Here is a 27,957-nt window from a genome sequence, read left to right as displayed (position 1 = left end):
TACAGACAAAAGTGTATAAAATATGCAAAAATGAACTCATTGTTTTATTGTTTTATTTTTATTTATTTTTTTTGGGGGGGTGGGTTACAATTTATTTTATACCCCTAAACTTTCAGGGAAAATAACATTTCAGTTTTATCACTTGAGTCAATACAGACATGGCCATATTTATATCATATTTTTATTTACAAAAAGTTTTTGGAATGGGGAATTCATGTTTTATTATTTTTAATTTTTAGTACCCCTAGGGGACTTGAACTTGTGAGCTGCTGTTTGCTTACATAGTACATTGCATTAGCCATCTAATGCAAAGTATTACGCAGTCTCTCTGAATCTAATAGACAGCATATTAGGCCATGCCTCCGCTATGGATATGGATATACTGAATGTTGACCATGTAAGAGTATGCTCACACAGCAGAATTTGCATTCCGCATGTGAACATTCCATGCGGCTAGCCGCAACAGGATGCTGGTGCAGTGCACTGACATCCCGTCGCAGAATTCCGCTCCAGATTAAGCCAAAATGAATGGGCCTAATAGGAAGGGAGCCTTGCACCGTGGACGCCGCAGCTGAGTCAGCTGCGGAATGCGTGGGAAGAAGGGTCATCTCGCTTCTTTTTTCTGCTCCTAAATAGCGGAAAAAAGGAGCAAGCAGCTTCCATTGAAGTCAATGGAAGCAATTTTTGGCAATGGATTTTGAGGTGGATTCCACGTCAAAATCCTCTGCCAAAAAACTCAGTGTGAACAGACCCTAAAGGTATTGGCACCCTGCAATGAAGTTTGCAGGTGTGCCATTTCCTAGTGGAAATGCCATGGTCACTATTGAATGTGACATCTAATGAATTAAGCAGTCAGACTTTGGGTGTTAGGATCAGAGATCCAGCCTTATGCCAATGCAACTCACATAGAAAGTCGATTTCATTGCAGTAAAACCTGTAAATAACCAATATAGTATATGGGTCAGCAACAGTGAATGATGACCATATCGCCTGTTAATTTCCTTTATAGATGATTTACTTAGAACACAAGAAAAGGGACAAATACATTACATAGGAAGGTGCATTACATAGGAAGGTACTAATATATTGAAAGTGAATAAGAACAGAATGTGCATTGAGACCTACGGCTGCTGGAATTCAATGCAGTATAAAAGTGTTCTTGTTCCACTCCTCATACTTCCTATGATCTGTACGTTTTCAAACCTATTGTGTTTTTGACTTTGTTCATGAGTTTAAGGAGAAAGTAATGACAGTCATTAAAAAGATTTTAGTCGAAAGAACCTTGTGATGAGAAATAGCTTAACTAGGGAGAAAATCCCATTAAAGTCCATTGACATAATCACAATTAATTTATATTTTTCGGCGAACAAGTCACTTCATCTTTAAAGAACAGTACAAACACATACTATATTGAATGTCACATTAAAAGTAATTATGGCCATTTACCACACACTGACGAAAAACCTGAATAATTTAATGTAGAGAAGGTAATTTGTCATTAACAAGCAAAAATGCACACTATGGCTAAATCTTTGGCAGGTTCAAAAAAAATTGTGAATGTACTGTATGGGACTATAAATAGCAATAACTCGGTAACCTTCACAATCCCCATGATTCCCTATAACATAAAATGATCTTCGCCTTTGAATAATGGAGAACTGAATATGAAACTTTTCACATTAAATACTTTATTCCAAGATATTTTTATATTGATACTTTTTCTTATTGATATAAGTAACTTTAATAAATTATCCTCACATGAATAAAAATATTTGTCTACGGTACTGTATATTGTATTTGTGTGTATATATATATATGTGTATATATATATATATATATATATATATATATACAGTCCTATGAAAAAGTTTGGGCACCCCTATTAATCTTAATCATTTTTAATTCTAAATATTTTGGTGTTTGTAACAGCCATTTCAGTTTGATATATCTAATAACTGATGGACACAGTAATATTTCAGGATTGAAATGAGGTTTATTGTACTAACAGAAAATGTGCAATATGCATTACACCAAAATTTGACCGGTGCAAAAGTATGGGCACCTCAACAGAAAAGTGACATTAATATTTAGTAGATCCTCCTTTTGCAAAGATAACAGCCTCTAGTCGCTTCCTGTAGCTTTTAATCAGTTCCTGGATCCTGGATAAAGGTATTTTGGACAAACAATTCAAGTTCAGTTAAGTTAGATGGTCGCCGAGCATGGACAGCCCGCTTCAAATCATCCCACAGATGTTCAATGATATTCAGGTCTGGGGACTGGGATGGCCATTCCAGAACATTGTAATTGTTCCTCTGCATGAATGCCTGAGGATTTGGAGCGGTGTTTTGGATCATTGTCTTGCTGAAATATCCATCCCGGCGTAACTTCAACTTCGTCACTGATTCTTGAACATTATTCTCAAGAATCTGCTGATACTGAGTGGAATCCATGCGACTCTCAACTTTAACAAGATTCCCGATGCCGGCATTGGCCACACAGCCCCAAAGCATGATGGAACCTCCACCAAATTTTACAGTGGGTAGCATGTGTTTTTCTTGGAATGCTGTTTCTTTTTGGACGCCATGCATAACGCCTTTTTTTATAACCAAACAACTCAATTTTTGTTTCCAAAATGAAGCTGCCTTGTCCAAATGTGCTTTTTCATACCTCAGGCAACTCTATTTGTGGCGTACGTGCAGAAACGGCTTCTTTCTCATCACTCTCCCATACAGCTTCTATTTGTGCAAAGTGCGCTGTATAGTTGACCGATGCACAGTGACACCATCTGCAGCAAGATGATGCTGCAGCTCTTTGGAGGTGGTCTGTGGATTGTCCTTGACTGTTCTCACCATTCTTCTTCTCTGCCTTTCTGATATTTTTCTTGGCCTGCCACTTCTGGGCTTAACAAGAACTGTCCCTGTGGTCTTCCATTTCCTTACTATGTTCCTCACAGTGGAAACTGACAGGTTAAATCTCTGAGATAACTTTTTGTATCCTTCCCCTGAACAACTATGTTGAACAATCTTTGTTTTCAGATCATTTGAGAGTTGTTTTGAGTAGCCCATGATGCCACTCTTCAGAGGAGATTCAAATAGGAGATCAACTTGCAATTGGCCACCTTAAATACCTTTTCTTATGATTGGATACATCTGGCTATGAAGTTCAAAGCTCAGTGAGGTTACAAAACCAATTTTGTGCTTCAGTAAGTTAGTAAAAAGTAGTTAGGGGAATTCAAATCAATAAAATGATAAGGGTGCCCATACTTTTGCACCGGTCAAATTTTGGTTTAATGCATATTGCACATTTTCTGTTAGTACAATAAACCTCATTTCAATCCTGAAATATTACTGTGTCCATCAGTTATTAGATATATCAAACTGAAATGGCTGTTGCAAACACCAAAATATTTAGAACAAAAAATGATTAAGATTAATAGGGGTGCCCAAACTTTTTCATAGGACTGTATATATTGCTCTATAATAGGTCAGAGACCCATTTAACTGGAGATTTCAAAATCACTATGGATTCAGTTAATAAAATACAACTGAAATAGATGCATAGTAGGAATAATTTGACGTGTTGCACTGTGGCACACAATGTTCTGCAATGGAATAGGCGGTCCTGATGCTGATCAGTGTCCGTACTTTGTAAGTTGGGTTGAGAATGGTGGGAGGTGGGTGCTGGCTCTTGGAAATCCTCGACTTTGGGTAACCCCCATTTGATTTCTGCAATGAGCGCTTCCGTCAATACAAATACTGAGACGTGGACATCGTATGCATGGACACGGCACATATAGAGCATCATAAGAGGAGGTAACGGCGTTCATCAAGGGATGACAGAAAGGTGAGCACAGCTCTTTTTTGTAGTGCTGTTGTGGGTATTTTAATAGTATAAGTGGTCGTCATGGGCCATCATGACTATAAAGGAGTATTCATTACGGGGCATTATGACTGTAGAGGGGGGAACATATGTATAAGGGTTCATTAGGGAGCATTATGAACATAAGGGGGTCATTTATATAAGTTGTCAATACAGACTTTTATGAATAGAAGGGGGCATAATTTATATAAGGAACATAGGGGTAAGCTTTATATATGTCGCAGGCATAAAAAGGGGGCAATTTATTTAATTATGGTGGCACTTGGGCTTTATTAAAGGGGCTTTCCAGATCTTTTTAAATTAGGATTTATAGGAGTGTAGATCATCAATAAGAGATTAGTGGACCCCCTTCACTGATCAGTTGATTGAATGAGCCATAGCAACTGTTTACATTGAACGCTGTCTTTCTTATAGGGATTGTGAGATTTAATTACAGTTTTGACACATAGATGTCTATAGGAAAAGGCTGTAGTTTCGTTGCATGGCCGCTATGAAATGAATAATACAATGTAAACAGAGAAGGCGTCACACAAGTGCCACGGTCCATTCTTACAGCTGGTCAATGGGGATACTTTCTGTTGGAACCCCACTGATTTTTTGTTGATGGACTGGAAAACTCCTTTAATTATGAAGCACATGGAGCTGTGATAATAAGGTGCACTATTTAAGTGGGCATGCCAGGACATTATTCACTTAAAGATGCATTTGGGAGTATTAATAATTCTGGGGAGCGTATTTCATATATAATTGGGGGTAACAACAGGATGGGGACAATGTGGGTCAGATGCCTGGAAAAAAGATGAGCCAAAGATGTCTGCGTTGCAAACTTTATAGAGACAAGTCACAGCAGGAAGAAGCGGTCTTAGCGGTCTAGATGAAAGAGATGGGAAATGTGAACAGTTACAATCAGAGACAGTTTGCAATGCAAAGGTTGAAAGTTATGGAAGACCTACAAGATTTCAGCAGGTTGCCATTGCAAAACTTCTCGATTTTTGGTGTTTTTTTCCTTGGCCACCTTTCAGAGGAAAACACTCAGTTATGACGCAAAGGAGCCACTGAAATTCTATGATATTGTGTTGAATCAGTTTCAATACAGACCGGAATCCTTCATCAAACTGAAGTTGAATTGAGCGTAAACACATCTATTAGAGATTTTAGATTGGTTGCCATATGTTTTATGCTCTGTCTCTGCAATATGAGTATTGAGAAAGAGCAAAACAATAGGAAATCAAACTTCTCGGACATTTTAAATGGCTCCATTATTTTGTCTATGAAGGGAAAAAAGCAACTGTGTTTGTCATTACCACGTTGCAGCGTCCCCTGTGTCTCTTCAATTGAAATACATTCATTGCTTTGCTAATACCAGAAAGAGCAACATAGGAAACTTGATTTACCTGCTTTCTCCTTTTATCCAAGCCACTTCTACTTGTATTTGGATAATATAAGTATACAGGTTCTTTACTATATATAGTATAGTATAGTATATAGTGTATAGTATATATAGTATTACCATATGAGCCCCTCAATCTGCCCAGTATGGCTGCTGTAGACTACATGGTCATTTATTTGTACAATTATTTCCATTAAAGGGGGACCCTAAAGGTAAATGTATCTGTGGATATGTTATAAATACGTCAGGTAGGAGCTCCTTTTTCAGTAATTACCTTTATAATGTTAAAACTCTGTTTTCCTCAATTGTACATTCATAGAATTAATAAATAAAAGGATGTTATTAATAATTAAGAAATGTATGTCAGAACACTATTATTATTGCAGTATATACTGCAACAAGGTTTATAAATAGAATACTGTGAATTAACTTTTTATCAAAATAAAATGTTACTAGAAGACGTATCTCATTTTTATTACCATATATTATACATGAATATGAGATCACCAAGTAGATGGATTAACACAGAGAACTACTGCTGTCCTACAAGATTAAAATAAGATCTATTGTCAGATGATACATTTGTTAATATGTCAAAGTTCTATTCCTATATACAGTTAAAAGTAAAACCTCTGACAGCTGTCCACCCGCTGAGTCAATGAAGGCATATGTCAGGGCAAACACATTAATAAGAGCTTACTTTGGCCAGACTACATATATTATTTTATAGTTCCTAAGCAATAACGGAGGATTTGACAACCTCTATTTGCTTTCCTCATTCTTTGAGACCTTTGGGGGCTAGAGCTGGTGTTTTTTTTCATTTTATGTACTGAAGATATAAATGAGATTATTAGCTCTATCACACCATTTTTCACCATTGGTCCAGTTTCTTGGAAGTTCAGCATATAGGACATAGGTGAAACTTAATATTATTTGATTTGTTTACAGTACAATAATAATGTCCAGAACAAGAGAGAGATTTTTCAACAATAGTTTCAACATAAAACAAGGTAAATAATGTTGAGTATTATTTTCAACCTTTTTCTAACTAGAATTGGGGATTGTAAATAATAAATTGCTCAAGATGTTATACAGAAGTGACTTCCAGTTCCAGCCATGGTATGTTAGCATACATGTGAGGAGAGCTCCACAGGCCGTCAACCTTAAAACTGCTCAGTCTCTCCAAATGCACTCACACCAGAGCTTAAAAACTATGAAAGGGTCAGCTTACCTTACAGTGGCAGGTAATTTAAGGTGGAGGTATGGTGCAGCCTGGGGAGACCCATATACCCACACAGAGATTCTGAGATAAGATAGTGTGGCTGCAACCCATATTACAATGGGAAGATCCCAATGGGAAGACTTGGAGTACTTGCTAGTACACAACAATTGCAACTCAACTACAAAAATTTGGCCTGTGAGATGGTACATAAATTTACTTCTAGTATTCAATTAGAGGTGGTGGCCGCCACCTTTGAAAAAATGCAAGCAGTTATGGCCTGCAACACCAAGCGACTGTCAGAGGCACAGCAGTGCATATTCACGCTAAAGGATGACCTGGCATGAGCCAGGACTTGCATAAGGGACCAGGCTGATGATTATAATCACCTATCTGAGAAAATCCCTCCCAAAGTACCAATCTATGGCTGATTGGCCTCTTACAATCAGTACCTGTAAGTGATTTGCATCACATATTTTCTATTCAACTACCTCTTCTGCTATGAATAGGAGGCCCAAATAAAGTTGAAAACATACAGAATTGAACCTGATAAACGAGATGGCTTCTTCCCAAATCACATGCAGACTTTCCTCAATCCCCACAAAGCAGAATCACTTCCCTCATCTCCACATCTTGGCTTCAGATCGAGTCCACCGAGAGACCAATGATCATCTAAGACCCCAAGATTACATAGATATCTGAACTCTTGTGGAAAACTTATCTTGTGAGATGACCCCATCAGTCTTCTCTTGGAAACTATGTGCTGTGAGGGTAACATGAGACATGTGGAACATATGACTCTTACTATTCTCTACTTCATGTGAGCAAGCCAACAGCATGTTCATATTTGATGGAACTCTTACTTGGTATGTCTATCCCATTAGAGGGTTATCTACCTGGAACCCTGCTTTTCCCTACAATGGATGTCTTTCCTGTTCCTGTCCAACCTCCCAATACTCTCTACCAGAAACCAGAGAGACGTATAGTGATTTTTCTCCAGTAAAGTAATATTATGTATGATATTTTTCAGAGTAATGGACTCTGGAATATGTAGTAGCAGTTGAATATTCTTTGGGGTTGTGATAGACTCCCTTTAATCAGAATGTATATGGTCATTCAGTTTACTACATCCATTTGTATCTCATTTCTATCCTCTTCATGTTCAAAATGTTAAAAAAAAATAAAATAAAATCATAGACAATGCATTCAGACTTATAACAAAAATGCTTATTTCAGAGTCTTTAAATGACAATTATTAAAGTAGTCTTTAGGATAAAACTTTGTGATCAGACTTTTTACTTATCATTACAAAATACAAAAATAGCTTAATATGATGTTCTACAGAATAAATGCTGAATACAACTTTTTATTTTTATTCATTGCAGCTGTTACCCAGAAATGTGTTTTACAGCAGACATAAATAAGTCTATAGGCAGAATGAGGAGAATCTATATGACACAAAGCCCGGCAGACTGATATTTGCAGGGTTCAGTCCAGTCCAGCAGTAAGATGTCACCATTAATTACATTGACCGCACATTAATAGGCACAGAATGACCATAACTTATTTTGTTAATTCTTTTTTACTGGTGAGGTATATGCATATCACCCATAGTTTATTGCTAGTTTACCTTTTAAACTATACTAACTTTTTTTTAATTTGCTTGTTCACCATTGAAATATATCAACACTAGCCTCTGCCTGCAATTTCATCTGTGTGTTGTTGCTGTTGATTATCCACCTATATTCAGCAAATTGCTGCCATCCATGGTTTGCCTGCTCCAGAATTTCTGCAGCTCTTAAGCTGTCTTGCTGCTGAACTTGTTCCTCATGCCGTGCCTGTAATTGTTCTGGCATCTCCAAAGCTCGCTGGGATGCCATATAATGAGCGTGTTGTTGGCGTTGATGATCCGCCTACTCCAGTGTTTCGGCACCTGTCAAGCTGGCCTGCTGCTGAACTCGTTCCCTGTGCTGTGCCCCTGATTGTTCTGGCATGTCAGCAACTTGCTGGGATGCCATATAATGAGTGTTTTGTTGGGACCGATGATCCACGTCAGCTCCGCTTAAGGAGTCCCTCCAGTAGTCTGCCTTCCTGTGTGCATACCACTCAGGGTAATGTGTTGTATGAGTGAGAACTGTATTTTTGGATATACAGTATACAGTAATAAACAAAATGTATCCAGTTCACCCCATTATTTTAATGCCTTTTCTGGGCTGCTCGGATGTGTATGCTTTGTCATCTGCTATTACCCTTGTGTATTTTGTAATGATTTTACAATGAAGAAATAAAAGTTAATTTTATATACCGCCTGGTTGACGCTGGATTTCTCCATCTACACGTCTGAATGTATTTTTGGATACCAGGAACCATGGGTGAGAAGTAGTCATTCAAGATGTGTATCCACTGTATATAACTTGAATATTTTTACACTTTCTAAGGCCCCCCTGTAGATTTAATAAGGGAAGAGAAAAAAATCAAAAAAATGCAGCAAAAACTCATTGAACACTGCCAAAAAAAATGGAATATGTTTTTGTTGCATTCTTTTCCAGAGTGTTTGTAGCTGTGGTTCACGATGTATACCCATAAAAATCATTTTTAAACAAATATCTGTAAATATATGATATATACAATGCAGCAAAATATAACAGAAAAATAAGAAAAGGAAGAAAAGAAAGGATTTCAGAAACTATTCAGAGAAACAATAGCATGATACCCGATGTATGTTGTAAATTGAGTGTGTATGCCCACTATATTATGTGACTATTTACTCAATTCATTCCTTGTTTATTCCTTTCTGCAAGAACATGCTCACTAATCATAAAAATGTGCAGTGAACTTCAAGGGCTCAATTTACAATGAATTTATGTGCGGAATAACCTTGAGTCATTCATGTGCGGGGACAGCAAAATAATAGTAGCTGGCAAAACTGTGACTACAACGCTCTGAAATAAAACCTATACATTCACTTGTGCTGCTTTGTCTAGCAAATGAGATCTGCCTTCAGGTATATAGCAAATACACTGTCAGTAGTAAGTGTGTGTAGCAAAACATCCCGATCATCTGGAAACTAAACTACTTTATGTGTACATACAATATTTTACATGTTTATTTTCTTTAATATCATTTTAATGACTTTAGTTTCTGTTTATTAGTGACGTGCACAGTTTAACTATAGTAAGCTAAACAAGAACAATTGCGTGAGCCATAAAGCAACAGATAATACTCTTCACAACTAAAGTAAATGAGGATTCTGACAGACAGATTAAAAGTTTATTATTAGAGATGAGCGAACACTAAAATGTTCGAGGTTCGAAATCCGATTCGAACAGCCGCTCACTGTTCGAGTGTTCGAACGGGTTTCGAACCCCATTATAGTCTATGGGGAACATATACTCGTTAAGGGGGAAACCCAAATCCGTCTCAGGAGGGTCACCAAGTCCACTATGACACCCCAGGAAATGATGCCAACACCCTGAAATGACACTGGGACAGCAGGGGAAGCATGTCTGGGGGAATAAAAGTCACTTTATTTCATGGAAATCCCTGTCAGCTTGCGATTTTCGCAAGCTAACTTTTTCCCATAGGAATGCATTGGACAGCGCTGATTGGCCAGAGTACGGAATTTGACCAATCAGCGCTGGCTCTGCTGGAGGAGGCGGAGTCTAAGAGCCAGTTCTGCTCAACTACACCGTGTGCCGGTCAGCGCTGCTGTGCGAGCTCGGCACACACTCAGCTCTGCATCACCGCTGGCGTTGGCCAGCATTGATTGGCCAGTATACAAAATCAGTATACAGAATCACTAGAACCCTTGTGCACACTCAGCTCTGCTACATCAGAGCCGAGGGTGCACTAGATCCCTTGGGCACACTCGGCTCTGCTACATCAGAACCGAGGGTGCACTAGAACCCTTGTGCACTCTCGGCTCTGCTACATCAGATGTAGCAGAGCCAAGGGTGCACTAGAACCCTTGTGCACACTCGGCTCTGCTACATCAGATGTAGCAGAGCCGAGGGTGCGCTAGAACCCTTGTGCACACTCGGCTCTGCTACATCAGAGCTGAGGGTGCACTAGAACCCTTGTGCACACTCGACTCTGCTACATCAGAGGCGAGGGTGCACTAGAACCCTTGTGCACACTCGACTCTGCTACATCAGAGCCGAGGGTGCACTGGAATCCTTGTGCACACTCAGCTCACGCTAATAGAATGCATTGGCCAGCGCTGATTGGCCAATACATTCTATTAGCCTGATGAAGCAGAGCTGAATGTGTGTGCTTAGCTCAACTACTCCACCGGCATAGTTGAGCTAAGCACACACATTCAGCTCTACTTCATCATGCTAATAGAATGCATTGGCCAGCGCTGATTGGCCAGAGTACAGAATTCGACCAATCAGCGCTGGCTCTGCTGGAGGAGGCGGAGTCTAAGGTCAGACCAGAATGGAGACTGGTGTGGAGCGATTTTGGACTCCACCTCCTCCAGCAGAGCCAGCGCTGATTGGTCGAATTCCGTACTCTGGCCAATCAGCGCTGTCCAATGCACTCCTATGGGAAAAAGTTTATCTCACAAAAATCACAATTACACACCCGATAGAGCCCCAAAAAGTTATTTTTAATAACATTTCTACCTAAATAAAGGTTATCCCTAGCTATCCCTGCCTGTACAGCTATCCCTGTCTCATAGTCACAAAGTTCACATTCTCATATGACCCGGATTTGAAATCCACTATTCGTCTAAAATGGAGGTCACCTGATTTCGGCAGCCAATGACTTTTTCCAATTTTTTTCGATGCCCCCGTTGTCGTAGTTCCTGTCCCACCTCCCCTGCGCTGTTATTGGTGCAAAAAAAGCGCCAGGGAAGGTGGGAGGGGAATCAAATTTTTTTGGAGTTTGCCACGTGTTTGCCGTGTTTGCCACGTGTTTGGCCATGTGTTTGCCGAACACATCGAACAGCCTGATATCCGATCGAACATGTGTTCGATAGAACACTGTTCGCTCATCTCTATTTATTATCTAATATTTTGTATATGATGTAACTGTTACTTAGTAACTAAACAACTCAAGTAAAAATGACTGTGTAAGCCCGGGGCCCCACGTGTTGGAAAAATATGCCACATTATATAGTCCCTGCAAAGTGGACTCCATCCACACATTGCGAAAAAATGCATGCAGTGAACATGCTGCAATTTCCAAAACCGTTGCAATTTTAGAAATCACAGGATGTGAATTATACTTATAGAATCGTTGGCGGTTTCCATATAGGTATAATGGAAGCAGACTTCTGTGGACTTTCTGTGAAAATCGCTGTGGGAAAAACTGCAATGTTTTACCGTCACGTTTTTCCTGCAGTGCTTTCTTGCTGCGATCCACTATGTGGGGCCTTAGCTTAATAGATTTTTTTTACGGCTGCCACATGGCATGGTCATGTTGAGGTCATATATATATATATATATATATATATATATATATATATATATATATATATATATATATATATATATTACACTGCATGTCCCTAAATCACTAACAATAAGATATTTTGTTTGCCTAATTTGGATTTTACATAGTCCAAGGTTTAGACTTCACATCATTATTTGCCACATTTTTATCAGTATTTCTCAAAATTAAACATACAGTATAACAGAAAGTAATGATCGAGGCATTACTGATATGAATGTCTTGAACAAACACTACAAACAGCTTTTGCTTATTTTTATTTGCTAATTTTTTGTTTGCTTAGTATTTTACTTAAATAATCAGAGTTAATTGGCTAAAGTAGGGATCTGCTTTTTGGATACTATTCTGTATGGTACTTTGAATTAGGCACAGTATGGTTATTTATAAACCACAACTGTATATAGATAGATAGATAGATAGATAGATAGATAGATAGATAGATATCTGTACATGTAACCATCCTCAACTTGGATCTGATAACCATCTGCACCATTGAAAGCAAAAGAGAAAATGATGAGTTTAAATAATTGACAAGTGTTTATTTAATGTGCTAAAAATCACTTTAAAGAGATTGTCCCACCTCGAGTATCATATCTATACTAGTAGCTTATGTAAATTGAACAGTTTTCCTAGATATATTGCTTTAGAAATTCTGCTTTGTTCCCCTACTATGTGACCTTATTCCTTCCATTGTTTACACAGCACTGCTATAACCACAGACTTATAGAACAAGTGATGTCACTCACTCACTGCTCTTGCCGGCAGAACAATTGTTCAGCTAATTGCAGTTTGCTGATAAAGCCCAGTCTGTTATTTCTCTATGTAAACACACAGATAACATTAAGTCCATTCTGTACAAGCATCTGCATATTATCTGATCTGCATAATTCAGTGAGAAGCAGACACTGCAGGCAGCCTGCTGATACATTGAGATGGGAAACCCCTTTAAATGTATATATATATATATATATATATATATATATATATATATATTTATATATACTAGACAAAATATATATATGACCGCACCAGTATAGGCATAGGGTGCTCACCAATGGGAAAAGGATTTGTCCCATTCAATATAACTCCAAGAAAGTAGGCGGCACACCAAAAAGATTCTTGAAACAGGCTCTTGGAGCCGAAACGTCGCAGTATGGGGCAATAAACCTCCTTCACTTTTTTCACTATTTTTTTGGGTGTGCCACCTGCTTTCTTGGATATATATATATATATATATATATATATATATATATATATATATATATATATATATATATATGTCTGTGTGTGCATTATTTTATTTTATTTTTTTTTAATGTAGATTGTGAGCCCCACATAGAGCTCACAATGTACATTTTTCCCTATCAGTATGTCTTTTTTGGAATATGGGATGGAAATCCATGCAAACACGGGGAGAACATACAAACTCCTTGCAGATGTTTTTTTGTCCTTGGCAGAATTTGAACACCAGGACTCCAGCGCTACAAGGCTGCAGTGCTAACCACTGAGCCACCGTGTGGCCCCTGTGTGTGCGCATTATTGTAAACATAGGTACACCAAGTCACTGTGTACACTTTCAAAGCCCATGTGCAAATACTTAAGCCAACAATGGTGTCCTTGAACTGACCCTATAGGCCACAAAAGAGTTGAAATGAGTCTATTTCAATCATTCTTATTAGTGTTTTTCAATATAAAATCCATTACCCCATTTTTTTTAGGAAAAGAAAGCAGAAATTTCTGCAACTGTATCTGGAAATTCAATTTCAAAGTGTTTTAATCCCTCTGATTTCTATCTTATTACCTAATGTAAATTACAACATGTATAGTCTCTATTTCTTGCTTTGTCTACTTGAAATATGATGCAATGAATAAACAGCACATTTATCATTAGCGGAAGCCAAACCATTAGGATGAATGTATCTCTCTGTCAGCGGCTCCCATTGTACTTGTATATATCTACGTCATAAAGCATCTTCTGCTTGAGCTAAGTGCACTATTAAGAGCATGTTTCTTTCTGTATACCCATTTGTTCGTAACTGCCTTGTTAGTTTCAGTGCTGGGAGTGCAGATTGAAACAATGAGGAAAGAAACAAGCTACTAAAAAAAAAACAATTTAAGGACATTTCTTACCTCAGTGATGAAGGATTTGGCAGTGGTTGGACTCATAACAAGAATGGCTCTTCTCAGTGTGTCCCTGTAGCGATTTAGCTCTTCAATACGCAGAGTAGCAAAGAGTCCCGTGATCATCTTATTAATGTTGTTTTCCACCTTCTGCAGAGCAACATCCATTCCCTGCTGAGATACTCTATCCAAAAACTCTTGTATTCCACGGATATCTAGGAACATCAAAAGTCCATCAAAATGCTAATCAGTTAACAGAAACACATCCATTAAATGCCTAGCCTGGTTTACAAGTCATTTTGCTCAGTATCATGAAATGGAAGGTTAAGCTGCACATATGTTACACTGTATTATACCGCTGTTTCAGAGTGGACACAGATTGCATTTGTTATTCATTTTGACAGTTGGCTTCTTTTGGTGACACAAACATCATTGAAAATAGAAAAGATAAAAGAAGTGAAATTACTGTATATGTTCATTCCAGTTGTCTAGTTATTACATGTATTTTTTATTCTCGGTTTTTTTCTGTAAAGGTCTCTATAAAATGCTAGTGACTTAGCTGTGTTTTCACCAACCAAGTTTTTCTGAAGTTACTAATATCATACACATTGTGTGAGTGTTATTCTGATATTACTGGATTGGCAAAAATGTATTTACTTATGAAACAGCCTTTAATTTAAATCTGATAACACGCTGCAGAACATAATACAAAAATCTGCAAAAGTCAAGTTTACGCTGGCTGCAACTGATTAACTTATGTGTAATGTTAAAGTTTGCTACATCTCTAAGGGCTCTTTCACATATGCGCCCCAGGTCCCTGTTATGCAGGTTTCGGACAGGAAACGGAAAGCTGCAGGCATTTTTCAAAACCATTCAAATGAATGGGTTTGGAAAGTGTCCAACCATGAGCGGCGGTGAACATTTTTTTTTATAACTGGACACAAAGTCGGACATGTAATACTCTGTGTCCAGTTTAAAAAAAACGGTTTTGCCGTGGAGAGCACAAAACGCTCACTGGCATTCACGACTGGACACGGTCCGTCAGGTTTCTGTCTTCTTTCGGCAGAAGACGGAAACTGAAAGCGAAGACCGGGGCACAGGTGTGAACCCAGCGTCAGCATCTTTGTGATACCTTGTCAAACTTGTCAAGAGACTGTGTCGTGTTTGGAAAAGCTGCTTAACATGTGACATACCTATATGTATATGTCCAAACAAGAGGGCAGGTAAATGCGGACAAATCTATTTAATAAACATTGCCAATATCTGCCGTACTATTATGCACTTTAACCCCTTCCCAACATTGACATTTTTAGATTTTCGTTTTTGACTCCCTGCCTTTTCTTACGGGCTTCTTTCTTACGCAGTTCACTCTGCACCCAAAATGACATATCACCTGTATTCTATGTTTTGGTATGATTCCAGAGATATTTGCATTCTAACCCCTTATATTATATAAAACTGCAAAAAAAAATGTTGTTCTAAAAGTTGCCATATTCTGACACCTGTATTTTTTTTTTAAAGTTCTGTGTACAAGGTTGCATTGGGCATCTTTTTTTTGTAAGGTCAGTGTATGTGTTTCTCTATAATTTTTTAGTTTTACATGTAGAGAAAGGGGATTGATTTTAACTTTTAGGTTTTTTCTTTTTTTATATATATTTTTTTTAAAGTTTAAGTTTTAACAACTACAGCCCAGGGGCATGTTTTTTTTAAGTTTGGGGGCGCCACTGTGCGGTGCAATGCATGAGATTTCACTACAGTTCTCTTCTTGAGGGCTGCTGAAGCTGCTGATTGGCCTCAGTGGTCACATCGCTGCAGCAGAAGAGCCAGGACGCACCAGGAGGACACCGGAGCATTGGGGACAGTGAGTATACATTTTTTTTTTTATTTTAAAAGTTAAAGGGGTTCTCCAATTTTACCTGGACAACCCCTTTAAGCTTATATGGACAGGACTCCTACCATATAAATCTTGCTAATAAAATTTCAAATGTTTGTACAATATTGGGGGAGATTTATCATAAAATCAAATTTTGAAGTCTGAAATTTTGCTGCAGTCTGAATTGGTGTACTATGAGCCACATTTATCAAATGTACCACAATGGTAGATACATTTGCTGCATCTATAAATATTTTGTCCTGAGATATTACTACTAGAGATGAGCGAACAGTGTTCTATCGAACACATGTTCGATCGGATATCAGGGTGTTCGCCATGTTCGAATCGAATCGAACACCACGTGGTAAAGTGCGCCAAAATTCGATTCCCCTCCCACCTTCCCTGGCGCCTTTTTTGCACCAATAACAGCGCAGGGGAGGTGGGACAGGAACTACGACACCGGGGGCATTGAAAAAAATTGGAAAAAGTCATTGGCTGCCGAAATCAGGTGACCTCCATTTTAGACGAATAGTGGATTTCAAATCCGGGTCATATGAGAATGTGAACTTTGTGACTATGAGACAGGGATAGCTGTACAGGCAGGGATAGCTAGGGATAACCTTTATTTAGGGGGGAATGTTATTAAAAATAACTTTTTGGGGCTCTATCGGGTGTGTAATTGTGATTTTTGTGAGATAAACTTTTTCCCATAGGGATGCATTGGCCAGCGCTGATTGGCCGAATTCCGTACTCTGGCCAATCAGTGCTGGCCAATGCATTCTATTAGCTTGATGAAGCAGAGTGTGCACAAGGGTTCAAGCGCACCCTCGGCTCTGATGTAGCAGAGCCGAGGCTACACAAGGGTTCAAGCGCACCCTCGGCTCTGATGTAGGAGAGCCGAGGGTGCACTTGAACCCTTGTGCACCCTCAGCTCTGCTACATCAGAGCCGAGGGTGCGCTTGAACCCTTGTGCACACTCTGCTTCATCAAGCTAATAGAATGCATTGGCCAGCGCTGATTGGCCAATGTATTCTATTAGCCTGATGAAGTAGAGCTGAATGTGTGTGCTAAGCACACACATTCAGCTCTACTTCATCGGGCTAATAGAATGCATTGGCCAGCGCTGATTGGCCAGAGTACGGAACTCGACCAATCAGCGCTGGCTCTGCTGGAGGAGGCGGAGTCTAAGATCGCTCCACACCAGTCTCCATTCAGGTCCGACCTTAGACTCCGCCTCCTCCGGCAGAGCCAGCGCTGATTGGCCGAAGGCTGGCCAATGCATTCCTATGCGAATGCAGAGACTTAGCAGTGCTGAGTCAGTTTTGCTCAACTACACATCTGATGCACACTCGGCACTGCTACATCAGATGTAGCAATCTGATGTAGCAGAGCCGAGGGTGCACTAGAACCCCTGTGCAAACTCAGTTCACGCTAATAGAATGCATTGGCCAGCGCTGATTGGCCAATGCATTCTATTAGCCCGATGAAGTAGAGCTGAATGTGTGTGCTAAGCACACACATTCAGCACTGCTTCATCACGCCAATACAATGCATTAGCCAGTGCTGATTGGCGAGAGTATGGAATTCGGCCAATCAGCGCTGGCCAATGCATTCTATTAGCCCGATGAAGTAGAGCTGAATGTGTGTGCTAAGCACACACATTCAGCACTGCTTCATCACGCCAATACAATGCATTAGCCAGTGCTGATTGGCCAGAGTACGGAATTCGGCCAATCAGCGCTGGCCAATGCATTCTATTAGCCCGATGAAGTAGAGCTGAATGTGTGTGCTAAGCACACACATTCAGCACTGCTTCATCACGCCAATACAATGCATTAGCCAGTGCTGATTGGCCAGAGTACGGAATTCGGCCAATCAGCGCTGGCTCTGCTGGAGGAGGCGGAGTCTAAGGTCGGACCTGAATGGAGACTGGTGTGGAGCGATCTTAGACTCCGCCTCCTCCAGCAGAGCCAGCGCTGATTGGTCGAGTTCCGTACTCTGGCCAATCAGCGCTGGCCAATGCATTCTATTAGCCCGATGAAGTAGAGCTGAATGTGTGTGCTTAGCACACACATTCAGCTCTACTTCATCAGGCTAATAGAATACATTGGCCAATCAGCGCTGGCCAATGCATTCTATTAGCTTGATGAAGCAGAGTGTGCACAAGGGTTCAAGCGCACCCTCGGCTCTGATGTAGCAGAGCTGAGGGTGCACAAGGGTTCAAGTGCACCCTCGGCTCTCCTACATCAGAGCCGAGGGTGCGCTTGAACCCTTGTGCACACTCTGCTTCATCAAGCTAATAGAATGCATTGGCCAGCACTGATTGGCCAGAGTACGGAATTCGGCCAATCAGCGCTGGCCAATGCATTCTATTAGCCCGATGAAGTAGAGCTGAATGTGTGTGCTAAGCACACACATTCAGCACTGCTTCATCACGCCAATACAATGCATTAGCCAGTGCTGATTGGCCAGAGTACGGAATTCGGCCAATCAGCGCTGGCTCTGCTGGAGGAGGCGGAGTCTAAGATCGCTCCACACCAGTCTCCATTCAGGTCCGACCTTAGACTCCGCCTCCTCCAGCAGAGCCAGCGCTGATTGGCCGAATTCCGTACTCTGGCCAATCAGCACTGGCTAATGCATTGTATTGGCGTGATGAAGCAGTGCTGAATGTGTGTGCTTAGCACACACATTCAGCTCTACTTCATCGGGCTAATAGAATGCATTGGCCAGCGCTGATTGGCCGAATTCCGTACTCTGGCCAATCAGCACTGGCTAATGCATTGTATTGGCATGATGAAGCAGTGCTGAATGTGTGTGCTTAGCACACACATTCAGCTCTACTTCATCGGGCTAATAGAATGCATTGGCCAATCAGCGCTGGCCAATGCATTCTATTAGCGTGAACTGAGTTTGCACAGGGGTTCTAGTGCACCCTCGGCTCTGCTACATCAGATTGCTACATCTGATGTAGCAGTGCCGAGTGTGCATCAGATGTGTAGTTGAGCAAAACTGACTCAGCACTGCTAAGTCTGCATTCGCATAGGAATGCATTGGCCAGCCTTCGGCCAATCAGCGCTGGCTCTGCCGGAGGAGGCGGAGTCTAAGGTCGGACCTGAATGGAGACTGGTGTGGAGCGATCTTAGACTCCGCCTCCTCCAGCAGAGCCAGCGCTGATTGGCCGAATTCCGTACTCTGGCCAATCAGCACTGGCTAATGCATTGTATTGGCGTGATGAAGCAGTGCTGAATGTGTGTGCTTAGCACACACATTCAGCTCTACTTCATCGGGCTAATAGAATGGATTGGCCAGCGCTGATTGGCCAGAGTACGGAATTCGGCCAATCAGCGCTGGCTCTGCTGGAGGAGGCGGAGTCTAAGATCGCTCCACACCAGTCTCCATTCAGGTCCGACCTTAGACTCCGCCTCCTCCAGCAGAGCCAGCGCTGATTGGCCGAATTCCGTACTCTGGCCAATCAGCACTGGCTAATGCATTGTATTGGCGTGATGAAGCAGTGCTGAATGTGTGTGCTTAGCACACACATTCAGCTCTACTTCATCGGGCTAATAGAATGCATTGGCCAGCGCTGATTGGCCGAATTCCGTACTCTGGCCAATCAGCACTGGCTAATGCATTGTATTGGCATGATGAAGCAGTGCTGAATGTGTGTGCTTAGCACACACATTCAGCTCTACTTCATCGGGCTAATAGAATGCATTGGCCAATCAGCGCTGGCCAATGCATTCTATTAGCGTGAACTGAGTTTGCACAGGGGTTCTAGTGCACCCTCGGCTCTGCTACATCAGATTGCTACATCTGATGTAGCAGTGCCGAGTGTGCATCAGATGTGTAGTTGAGCAAAACTGACTCAGCACTGCTAAGTCTGCATTCGCATAGGAATGCATTGGCCAGCCTTCGGCCAATCAGCGCTGGCTCTGCCGGAGGAGGCGGAGTCTAAGGTCGGACCTGAATGGAGACTGGTGTGGAGCGATCTTAGACTCCGCCTCCTCCAGCAGAGCCAGCGCTGATTGGTCGAGTTCCGTACTCTGGCCAATCAGCACTGGCCAATGCATTTCTATGGGGAAAAGTTAGCTTGCGAAAATCGCAAACTGACAGGGATTTCCATGAAATAAAGTGACTTTTATGCCCCCAGACATGCTTCCCCTGCTGTCCCAGTGTCATTCCAGGGTGTTGGTATCATTTCCTGGGGTGTCATAGTGGACTTGGTGACCCTCCAGACACGAATTTGGGTTTCCCCCTTAACGAGTTTATGTTCCCCATAGACTATAATGGGGTTCGAAACCCATTCGAACACTCGAACAGTGAGCGGCTGTTCGAATCGAATTTCGAACCTCGAACATTTTAGTGTTCGCTCATCTCTAATTACTACACTTTCTTTACCACACACTCATTGAAGTAACATCGCAACAATTTTTGTGCATTTTTCAAATTTCTATTTAATAAATCTGGTGTATAGACAGCTAGATAGGCTAAGCATGTCCACTTACTGTTATAAAAGTACAAGTCCTAAAATGTTTGCTCAAATTAAGTTGAACACTTGGGAATCCCTATTTTATGGCTTTTTTATGCCATAAGTATGAAGCACAGGGCTTGATATATTCCTCCCACTGAATTCTATACTTTTTGCACAGTTTTACACCAATATCGTGCTGTACAAAGTCCTACAGAAGTTGATGGCGTAATATAAATAAAATGATATATTATTTCAAAATTATATTATTAATAAAGTTAACTGAAATTAGAATTCTAAATTCTCAGTGTTTACACTAGATTACTGTAATGGATAAAGGATGTTCCTAAATGCTATTTTGTGTTTAATTTTTCACATCCTCTTGTCTGTCCTTTTGTGATTATTTTTATGATAGGGTTGACTTAAGGCAAAAAAAAAAAAAAAAAAACAACCCTTTTCTATTGTAAATATTGTTGTCATAGGAGACCTACACACTTGTAATAAATGTACCTGCATTGCATTATTAGAACTGTCAATGGCCTATTTAAATGATGCAAGTATTGGTTATCTAATACATAATTCCATATGCATTCTGTGTTTTGGGCAGCCAGTTTAATCACATTACTTTTTAGACAAGATTTTCATTTTTTAAATGTTGCCATAGAAGACCTGTATGTAGAAGATATATGCCCATTTTACATTATTAGAGTTGTGCAAGTTTAGCACAATTATTCCATATGCACTCTTCTTTTGGGTAGGCAGCTTAAGTTTACAATAAGTATAAAATGCTTAAATATAATAATGACTTAATTGGTAGAAATTTGTAACTTACATGTTTGTCTTTAAATGGGGCTTGACCTGGGACTTAAACTCCCACTAAGCCCCACTGCCACTATGGCATCCCTCACTAGCAGTGACTGTTGCTGCCGATACTAAAGCAGTACATTATTCTACTCTAACAATAACAGTACACCCATGTAGGAGCGGTGTTTTGGGGGTCAGTAAACCCCTGTAACCCCTTCTGACCCAAGCCAATTTCCTTTCTTTTTTTCAAATTTTACTCAGCTTCCAAAGCCCAGAACATTTTTAAATGTTTTTATTATTTTTATTTTTGCCATATGTAAGCTTTATTTTTGCCCGTGAAATCATATTGCCTTTTTGATATTCTTTATGATATACAGGCAAGTTGGAAAAAAAAAAAATCTGAGTTGAGTGAAACGGAAAAAGCAGCAGCCGCATAATTTTCTTGTAGGTTTTCTTTCTACTGCACTAACTGTACGGTAGAAGTGACAGTTCACCTGAAGTCTGCAGTTCATTACGGTCACTGATGTTTTAATATCACTCACAAACTCCAGTAATAAACACATGAAACTGACTATTTTCTGGACCAAATGTAAAGTAGACACGCAGAGAGGAAATGGCGCACCAGGTAGACAATGTCAAAAAATAAAGGGTCTTCCTAGCGTTCTGTGCCTTGTAATACTGACACTAGTCATGCCCGCAGTGCCAGCTAATTAAATTATATAAATGCCAGGTCAGCGCTGTAATTGGGAATGACATTTGTTAGAACAGGTTAGAGAATCCTACGTACTGACATTAACTTTTGCTAGCAAGAATAGAAACATAAATGTTAGACAGCTTTTGAGGATATCTGCACAAGTTGAACTTTCATGCAGGTTTATCACAAAAGATGATATGATGATAATGAGCGCAGTATAGATCATGGATATTTTTAAAGAAAAAGCTGAGGCACTTACTTTTAAGACAGTAATTTATACCTTGCTTCTGTTTCCAATGTCAAGTGTTTTATAATAAAGAAATAGAAATCTCTCTAGACAAAATGTATAAGATATTTTAACCCCTTCCCATCCCCGCTGTTTTCCATTCCTTTACTTCTTAAAGCCATAACTTTTTAATTGTTCTTTTCATATAGCCATGCATACATGTATTTTTGGCAGACAAATAGGATTTCATAATGGAACTGTTTAATAGTATGTCCTAAGTACTTAAGTAGCTTTAAATGGAGTAGAATTGGAGAAAAGCAGCAACTGTGCAATTTTCTTGGTTTTGCTTCTACAGCATTCTCCATGCAGGAAAAAGACCTTTATTCTGAAGGTCAGTATGATCACGACAAAATCAAATATATAAAGTTTTGTAACAATATTGTATTTTCTTTGCATTGCCATATTCAAATCCTCACAGCTTTTATGTTTTTATGTTTTTAAGAGCTTATGTTTTGTGGAACAAAATACATTTTTGGTAATATTATTGGATATTATTGACTTTTTAATCACTTTCTGTTAAAAAAAAAGTAAAAAAATAAGTGAAATTGTGAAAAAATGGGATTTATTTTTCTTGTGACTGTATGAGAATATCAGAATTGCTTTTGGATTTTGTCTGTTGGAGGCATTTCTGCTATTTTTTGTATTTTAGTATATAACGCTAAGAATATTTTAGACAGTCTGAATGGCACTTAAATCTGATGATATATTATTACATAGTAAAATACCATTAATCCGCTATGTATGGGACCTGATTGCTATGTCTAAAATAGGACACATAAAAAAACTGTCTTATTTATCAGAATTGCTATTATAGTGGTTTATGATCTTTAATAGAGATGAGCGAACAGTAAAATGTCTGAGGTTCGATATTCGTTTTGAGTAGCCCCTCAATATTCGACTACTCGAATCGAATATCGAACCCTATTATAGTCTATGGGGGGAAAATGCTCAACGCTCAACGGTAGGCAACGTTCGAGCAAATTATACTTACCAAGTCCACGAGTGAGGGTCGGGCTGGATCATCCATGCAGTCTTCTCCTTGCAGCGTCCCTGCGGCGTCTTCCAGCTGTTCATTCACTCTGCCAGGCATCGGTCCTGGGCAGAGCCGACTGCGCATGCCCGCACTAGAAGCGGACATGCACAGTTGGCTCTGCCCAGGCCCGATGCCTGGCAGAGTGAATGAAGAACCAGAAGACGCCGCGGGGAAGCTGCACGGAGAAGACTTCTAAAGGTAGGAGAAGAACCAGCATTGATTGGCCGACTGTATAGCATTCAACCAATCAATGCTGGTTCTGCATCAAACTTTTACATTCGAATAGCTAGTAGTACTCGATCGAGTACGAGTATTTCGAATACTGTAGTATTCGATTGAACACCTACTCGATCGAGTACTACTCGCTCATCTCTAATCTTTATTCTTCGTCAAGTCTTGTGAAATTCCACTATATACAGATGTAGCCATATTTGACTCAAATCTGATAACTTGCTGCATTGTGAACACTAATAACAAAGCCAATGAACATAATAAGAAAATGTCCCATTAAAATGATTAATAACTGTTTGGTTAAAAGTCATGGTAAACTTAGTTACTAGAGATGAGCGAACACTAAAATGTTCGAGGTTCGAAATTCGATTCGAACAGCCGCTCACTGTTCGAGTGTTCGAATGGGTTTCGAACCCCATTATAGTCTATGGGGAACATAAACTCGTTAAGGGGGAAACCCAAATTCGTGTCTGGAGGGTCACCAAGTCCACTAAGACAACCCAGGAAATGATACCAACACCCTGGAATGACACTGGGACAGCAGGGGAAGCATGTCTGGGGGCATAAAAGTCACTTTATTTCATGGAAATCCCTGTCAGTTTGCGATTTTCGCAAGCTAACTTTTCCCCATAGAAATGCATTGGCCAGTGCTGATTGGCCAGAGTACGGAACTCGACCAATCAGCGCTGGCTCTGCTGGAGGAGGTGGAGTCTAAGATCGCTCCACACCAGTCTCCATTCAGGTCCGACCTTAGACTCCGCCTCCTCTGGCAGAGCCAGCGCTGATTGGCCGAAGGCTGGCCAATGCATTCCTATGCGAATGCAGAGACTTAGCAGTGCTGAGTCAGTTTTGCTCAACTACACATCTGATGCACACTCGGCACTGCTACATCAGATGTAGCAATCTGATGTAGCAGAGCCGAGGGTGCACTAGAACCCCTGTGCAAACTCAGTTCACGCTAATAGAATGCATTGGCCAGCGCTGATTGGCCAATGCATTCTATTAGCCCGATGAAGTAGAGCTGAATGTGTGTGCTAAGCACACACATTCAGCACTGCTTCATCACGCCAATACAATGCATTAGCCAGTGCTGATTGGCCAGAGTACGGAATTCGGCCAATCAGCGCTGGCCAATGCATTCTATTAGCCCGATGAAGTAGAGCTGAATGTGTGTGCTAAGCACACACATTCAGCACTGCTTCATCACGCCAATACAATGCATTAGCCAGTGCTGATTGGCCAGAGTACGGAATTCGGCCAATCAGCGCTGGCCAATGCATTCTATTAGCCCGATGAAGTAGAGCTGAATGTGTGTGCTAAGCACACACATTCAGCACTGCTTCATCACGCCAATACAATGCATTAGCCAGTGCTGATTGGCCAGAGTACGGAATTCGGCCAATCAGCGCTGGCTCTGCTGGAGGAGGCGGAGTCTAAGGTCGGACCTGAATGGAGACTGGTGTGGAGCGATCTTAGACTCCGCCTCCTCCAGCAGAGCCAGCGCTGATTGGCCGAATTCCGTACTCTGGCCAATCAGCGCTGGCCAATGCATTCTATTAGCCCGATGAAGTAGAGCTGAATGTGTGTGCTAAGCACACACATTCAGCACTGCTTCATCACGCCAATACAATGCATTAGCCAGTGCTGATTGGCCAGAGTACGGAATTCGGCCAATCAGCGCTGGCCAATGCATTCTATTAGCCCGATGAAGTAGAGCTGAATGTGTGTGCTAAGCACACACATTCAGCACTGCTTCATCACGCCAATACAATGCATTAGCCAGTGCTGATTGGCCAGAGTACGGAATTCGGCCAATCAGCGCTGGCTCTGCTGGAGGAGGCGGAGTCTAAGGTCGGACCTGAATGGAGACTGGTGTGGAGCGATCTTAGACTCCGCCTCCTCCAGCAGAGCCAGCGCTGATTGGCCGAATTCCGTACTCTGGCCAATCAGCGCTGGCCAATGCATTCTATTAGCCCGATGAAGTAGAGCTGAATGTGTGTGCTAAGCACACACATTCAGCACTGCTTCATCACGCCAATACAATGCATTAGCCAGTGCTGATTGGCCAGAGTACGGAATTCGGCCAATCAGCGCTGGCCAATGCATTCTATTAGCCCGATGAAGTAGAGCTGAATGTGTGTGCTAAGCACACACATTCAGCACTGCTTCATCACGCCAATACAATGCATTAGCCAGTGCTGATTGGCCAGAGTACGGAATTCGGCCAATCAGCGCTGGCCAATGCATTCTATTAGCCCGATGAAGTAGAGCTGAATGTGTGTGCTAAGCACACACATTCAGCACTGCTTCATCACGCCAATACAATGCATTAGCCAGTGCTGATTGGCCAGAGTACGGAATTCGGCCAATCAGCGCTGGCTCTGCTGGAGGAGGCGGAGTCTAAGGTCGGACCTGAATGGAGACTGGTGTGGAGCGATCTTAGACTCCGCCTCCTCCAGCAGAGCCAGCGCTGATTGGCCGAATTCCGTACTCTGGCCAATCAGCGCTGGCCAATGCATTCTATTAGCCCGATGAAGTAGAGCTGAATGTGTGTGCTAAGCACACACATTCAGCACTGCTTCATCACGCCAATACAATGCATTAGCCAGTGCTGATTGGCCAGAGTACGGAATTCGGCCAATCAGCGCTGGCCAATGCATTCTATTAGCCCGATGAAGTAGAGCTGAATGTGTGTGCTAAGCACACACATTCAGCACTGCTTCATCACGCCAATACAATGCATTAGCCAGTGCTGATTGGCCAGAGTACGGAATTCGGCCAATCAGCGCTGGCTCTGCTGGAGGAGGCGGAGTCTAAGGTCGGACCTGAATGGAGACTGGTGTGGAGCGATCTTAGACTCCGCCTCCTCCAGCAGAGCCAGCGCTGATTGGCCGAATTCCGTACTCTGGCCAATCAGCGCTGGCCAATGCATTCTATTAGCCCGATGAAGTAGAGCTGAATGTGTGTGCTAAGCACACACATTCAGCACTGCTTCATCACGCCAATACAATGCATTAGCCAGTGCTGATTGGCCAGAGTACGGAATTCGGCCAATCAGCGCTGGCTCTGCTGGAGGAGGCGGAGTCTAAGATCGCTCCACACCAGTCTCCATTCAGGTCCGACCTTAGACTCCGCCTCCTCCAGCAGAGCCAGCGCTGATTGGCCGAATTCCGTACTCTGGCCAATCAGCACTGGCTAATGCATTGTATTGGCGTGATGAAGCAGTGCTGAATGTGTGTGCTTAGCACACACATTCAGCTCTACTTCATCAGGCTAATAGAATACATTGGCCAATCAGCGCTGGCCAATGCATTCTATTAGCTTGATGAAGCAGAGTGTGCACAAGGGTTCAAGCGCACCCTCGGCTCTGATGTAGCAGAGCTGAGGGTGCACAAGGGTTCAAGTGCACCCTCGGCTCTCCTACATCAGAGCCGAGGGTGCGCTTGAACCCTTGTGCAGCCTCGGCTCTGCTACATCAGAGCCGAGGGTGCGCTTGAACCCTTGTGCACACTCTGCTTCATCAAGCTAATAGAATGCATTGGCCAGCACTGATTGGCCAGAGTACGGAATTCGGCCAATCAGCGCTGGCCAATGCATCCCTATGGGAAAAAGTTTATCTCACAAAAATCACAATTACACACCCGATAGAGCCCCAAAAAGTTATTTTTAATAACATTCCCCCCTAAATAAAGGTTATCCCTAGCTATCCCTGCCTGTACAGCTATCCCTGTCTCATAGTCACAAAGTTCACATTCTCATATGACCCGGATTTGAAATCCACTATTCGTCTAAAATGGAGGTCACCTGATTTCGGCAGCCAATGACTTTTTCCAATTTTTTTCAATGCCCCCGGTGTCGTAGTTCCTGTCCCACCTCCCCTGCGCTGTTATTGGTGCAAAAAAGGCGCCAGGGAAGGTGGGAGGGGAATCGAATTTTGGCGCACTTTACCACGCGGTGTTCGATTCGATTCGAAAATGGCGAACACCCTGATATCCGATCGAACATGTGTTCGATAGAACACTGTTCGCTCATCTCTATTAGTTACATCTGTACTGCAGTTTTTTCTTGGAAACAAAGTGCTAGATTATCAGTATTCTGGATTTCCAAATGCCAGATTAAATAAATTGAGGTCCAAAGCGTCACAGTTAAGAAAAACAAAGATCAATGATGTTCTGAATAAGTGACATACATGTATACATCCAATCAAACATCTGACCCTCTCTAAACCCCATCCCTGGCCAAAAATGCTATTGGGATCAGTTGCTGTAAAATTACTCAGGAATTTGACAGAGAAAGCTATGTTTAGAATATTAAAAAATGAATTTATGCTAAGTTAATTTTGAATTTCATTAAAATTAATGTTCTTTGAATGGAGTGCAGACTTTGATGGCAAAATTTATTTCAAATATTGGTTTTGGTACGATATAAAAGATGTTTGCAATGCCAAAGGGAACAATATGATGAGCCTTCTCTGCCACATAGTCCACTGAGTGTCTAATAATTAC

General features: G+C 41.3%; 1 protein-coding gene across 1 annotated transcript in view; it reads right to left on the bottom strand.

Moving 5' to 3' along the window:
• The window catches only part of GRID2 (glutamate ionotropic receptor delta type subunit 2), a 952,324-nt gene that overhangs the window by 510,955 nt on the left and 413,412 nt on the right, over nt 1-27,957 (bottom strand). The window contains exon 4 of the mRNA XM_075285407.1: nt 14,073-14,278. Coding sequence (XP_075141508.1) covers nt 14,073-14,278 — 206 coding nt within the window. The remainder of the gene's footprint in view (nt 1-14,072; nt 14,279-27,957) is intronic.

Source organism: Leptodactylus fuscus, chromosome 1 (assembly GCF_031893055.1).
Source record: "Leptodactylus fuscus isolate aLepFus1 chromosome 1, aLepFus1.hap2, whole genome shotgun sequence".
Lineage (NCBI taxonomy): Eukaryota > Metazoa > Chordata > Amphibia > Anura > Leptodactylidae > Leptodactylus > Leptodactylus fuscus.
The sequence above is the reverse complement of the archived record's forward strand: the minus strand, read 5'-3'. Positions and strand labels throughout refer to the sequence as shown.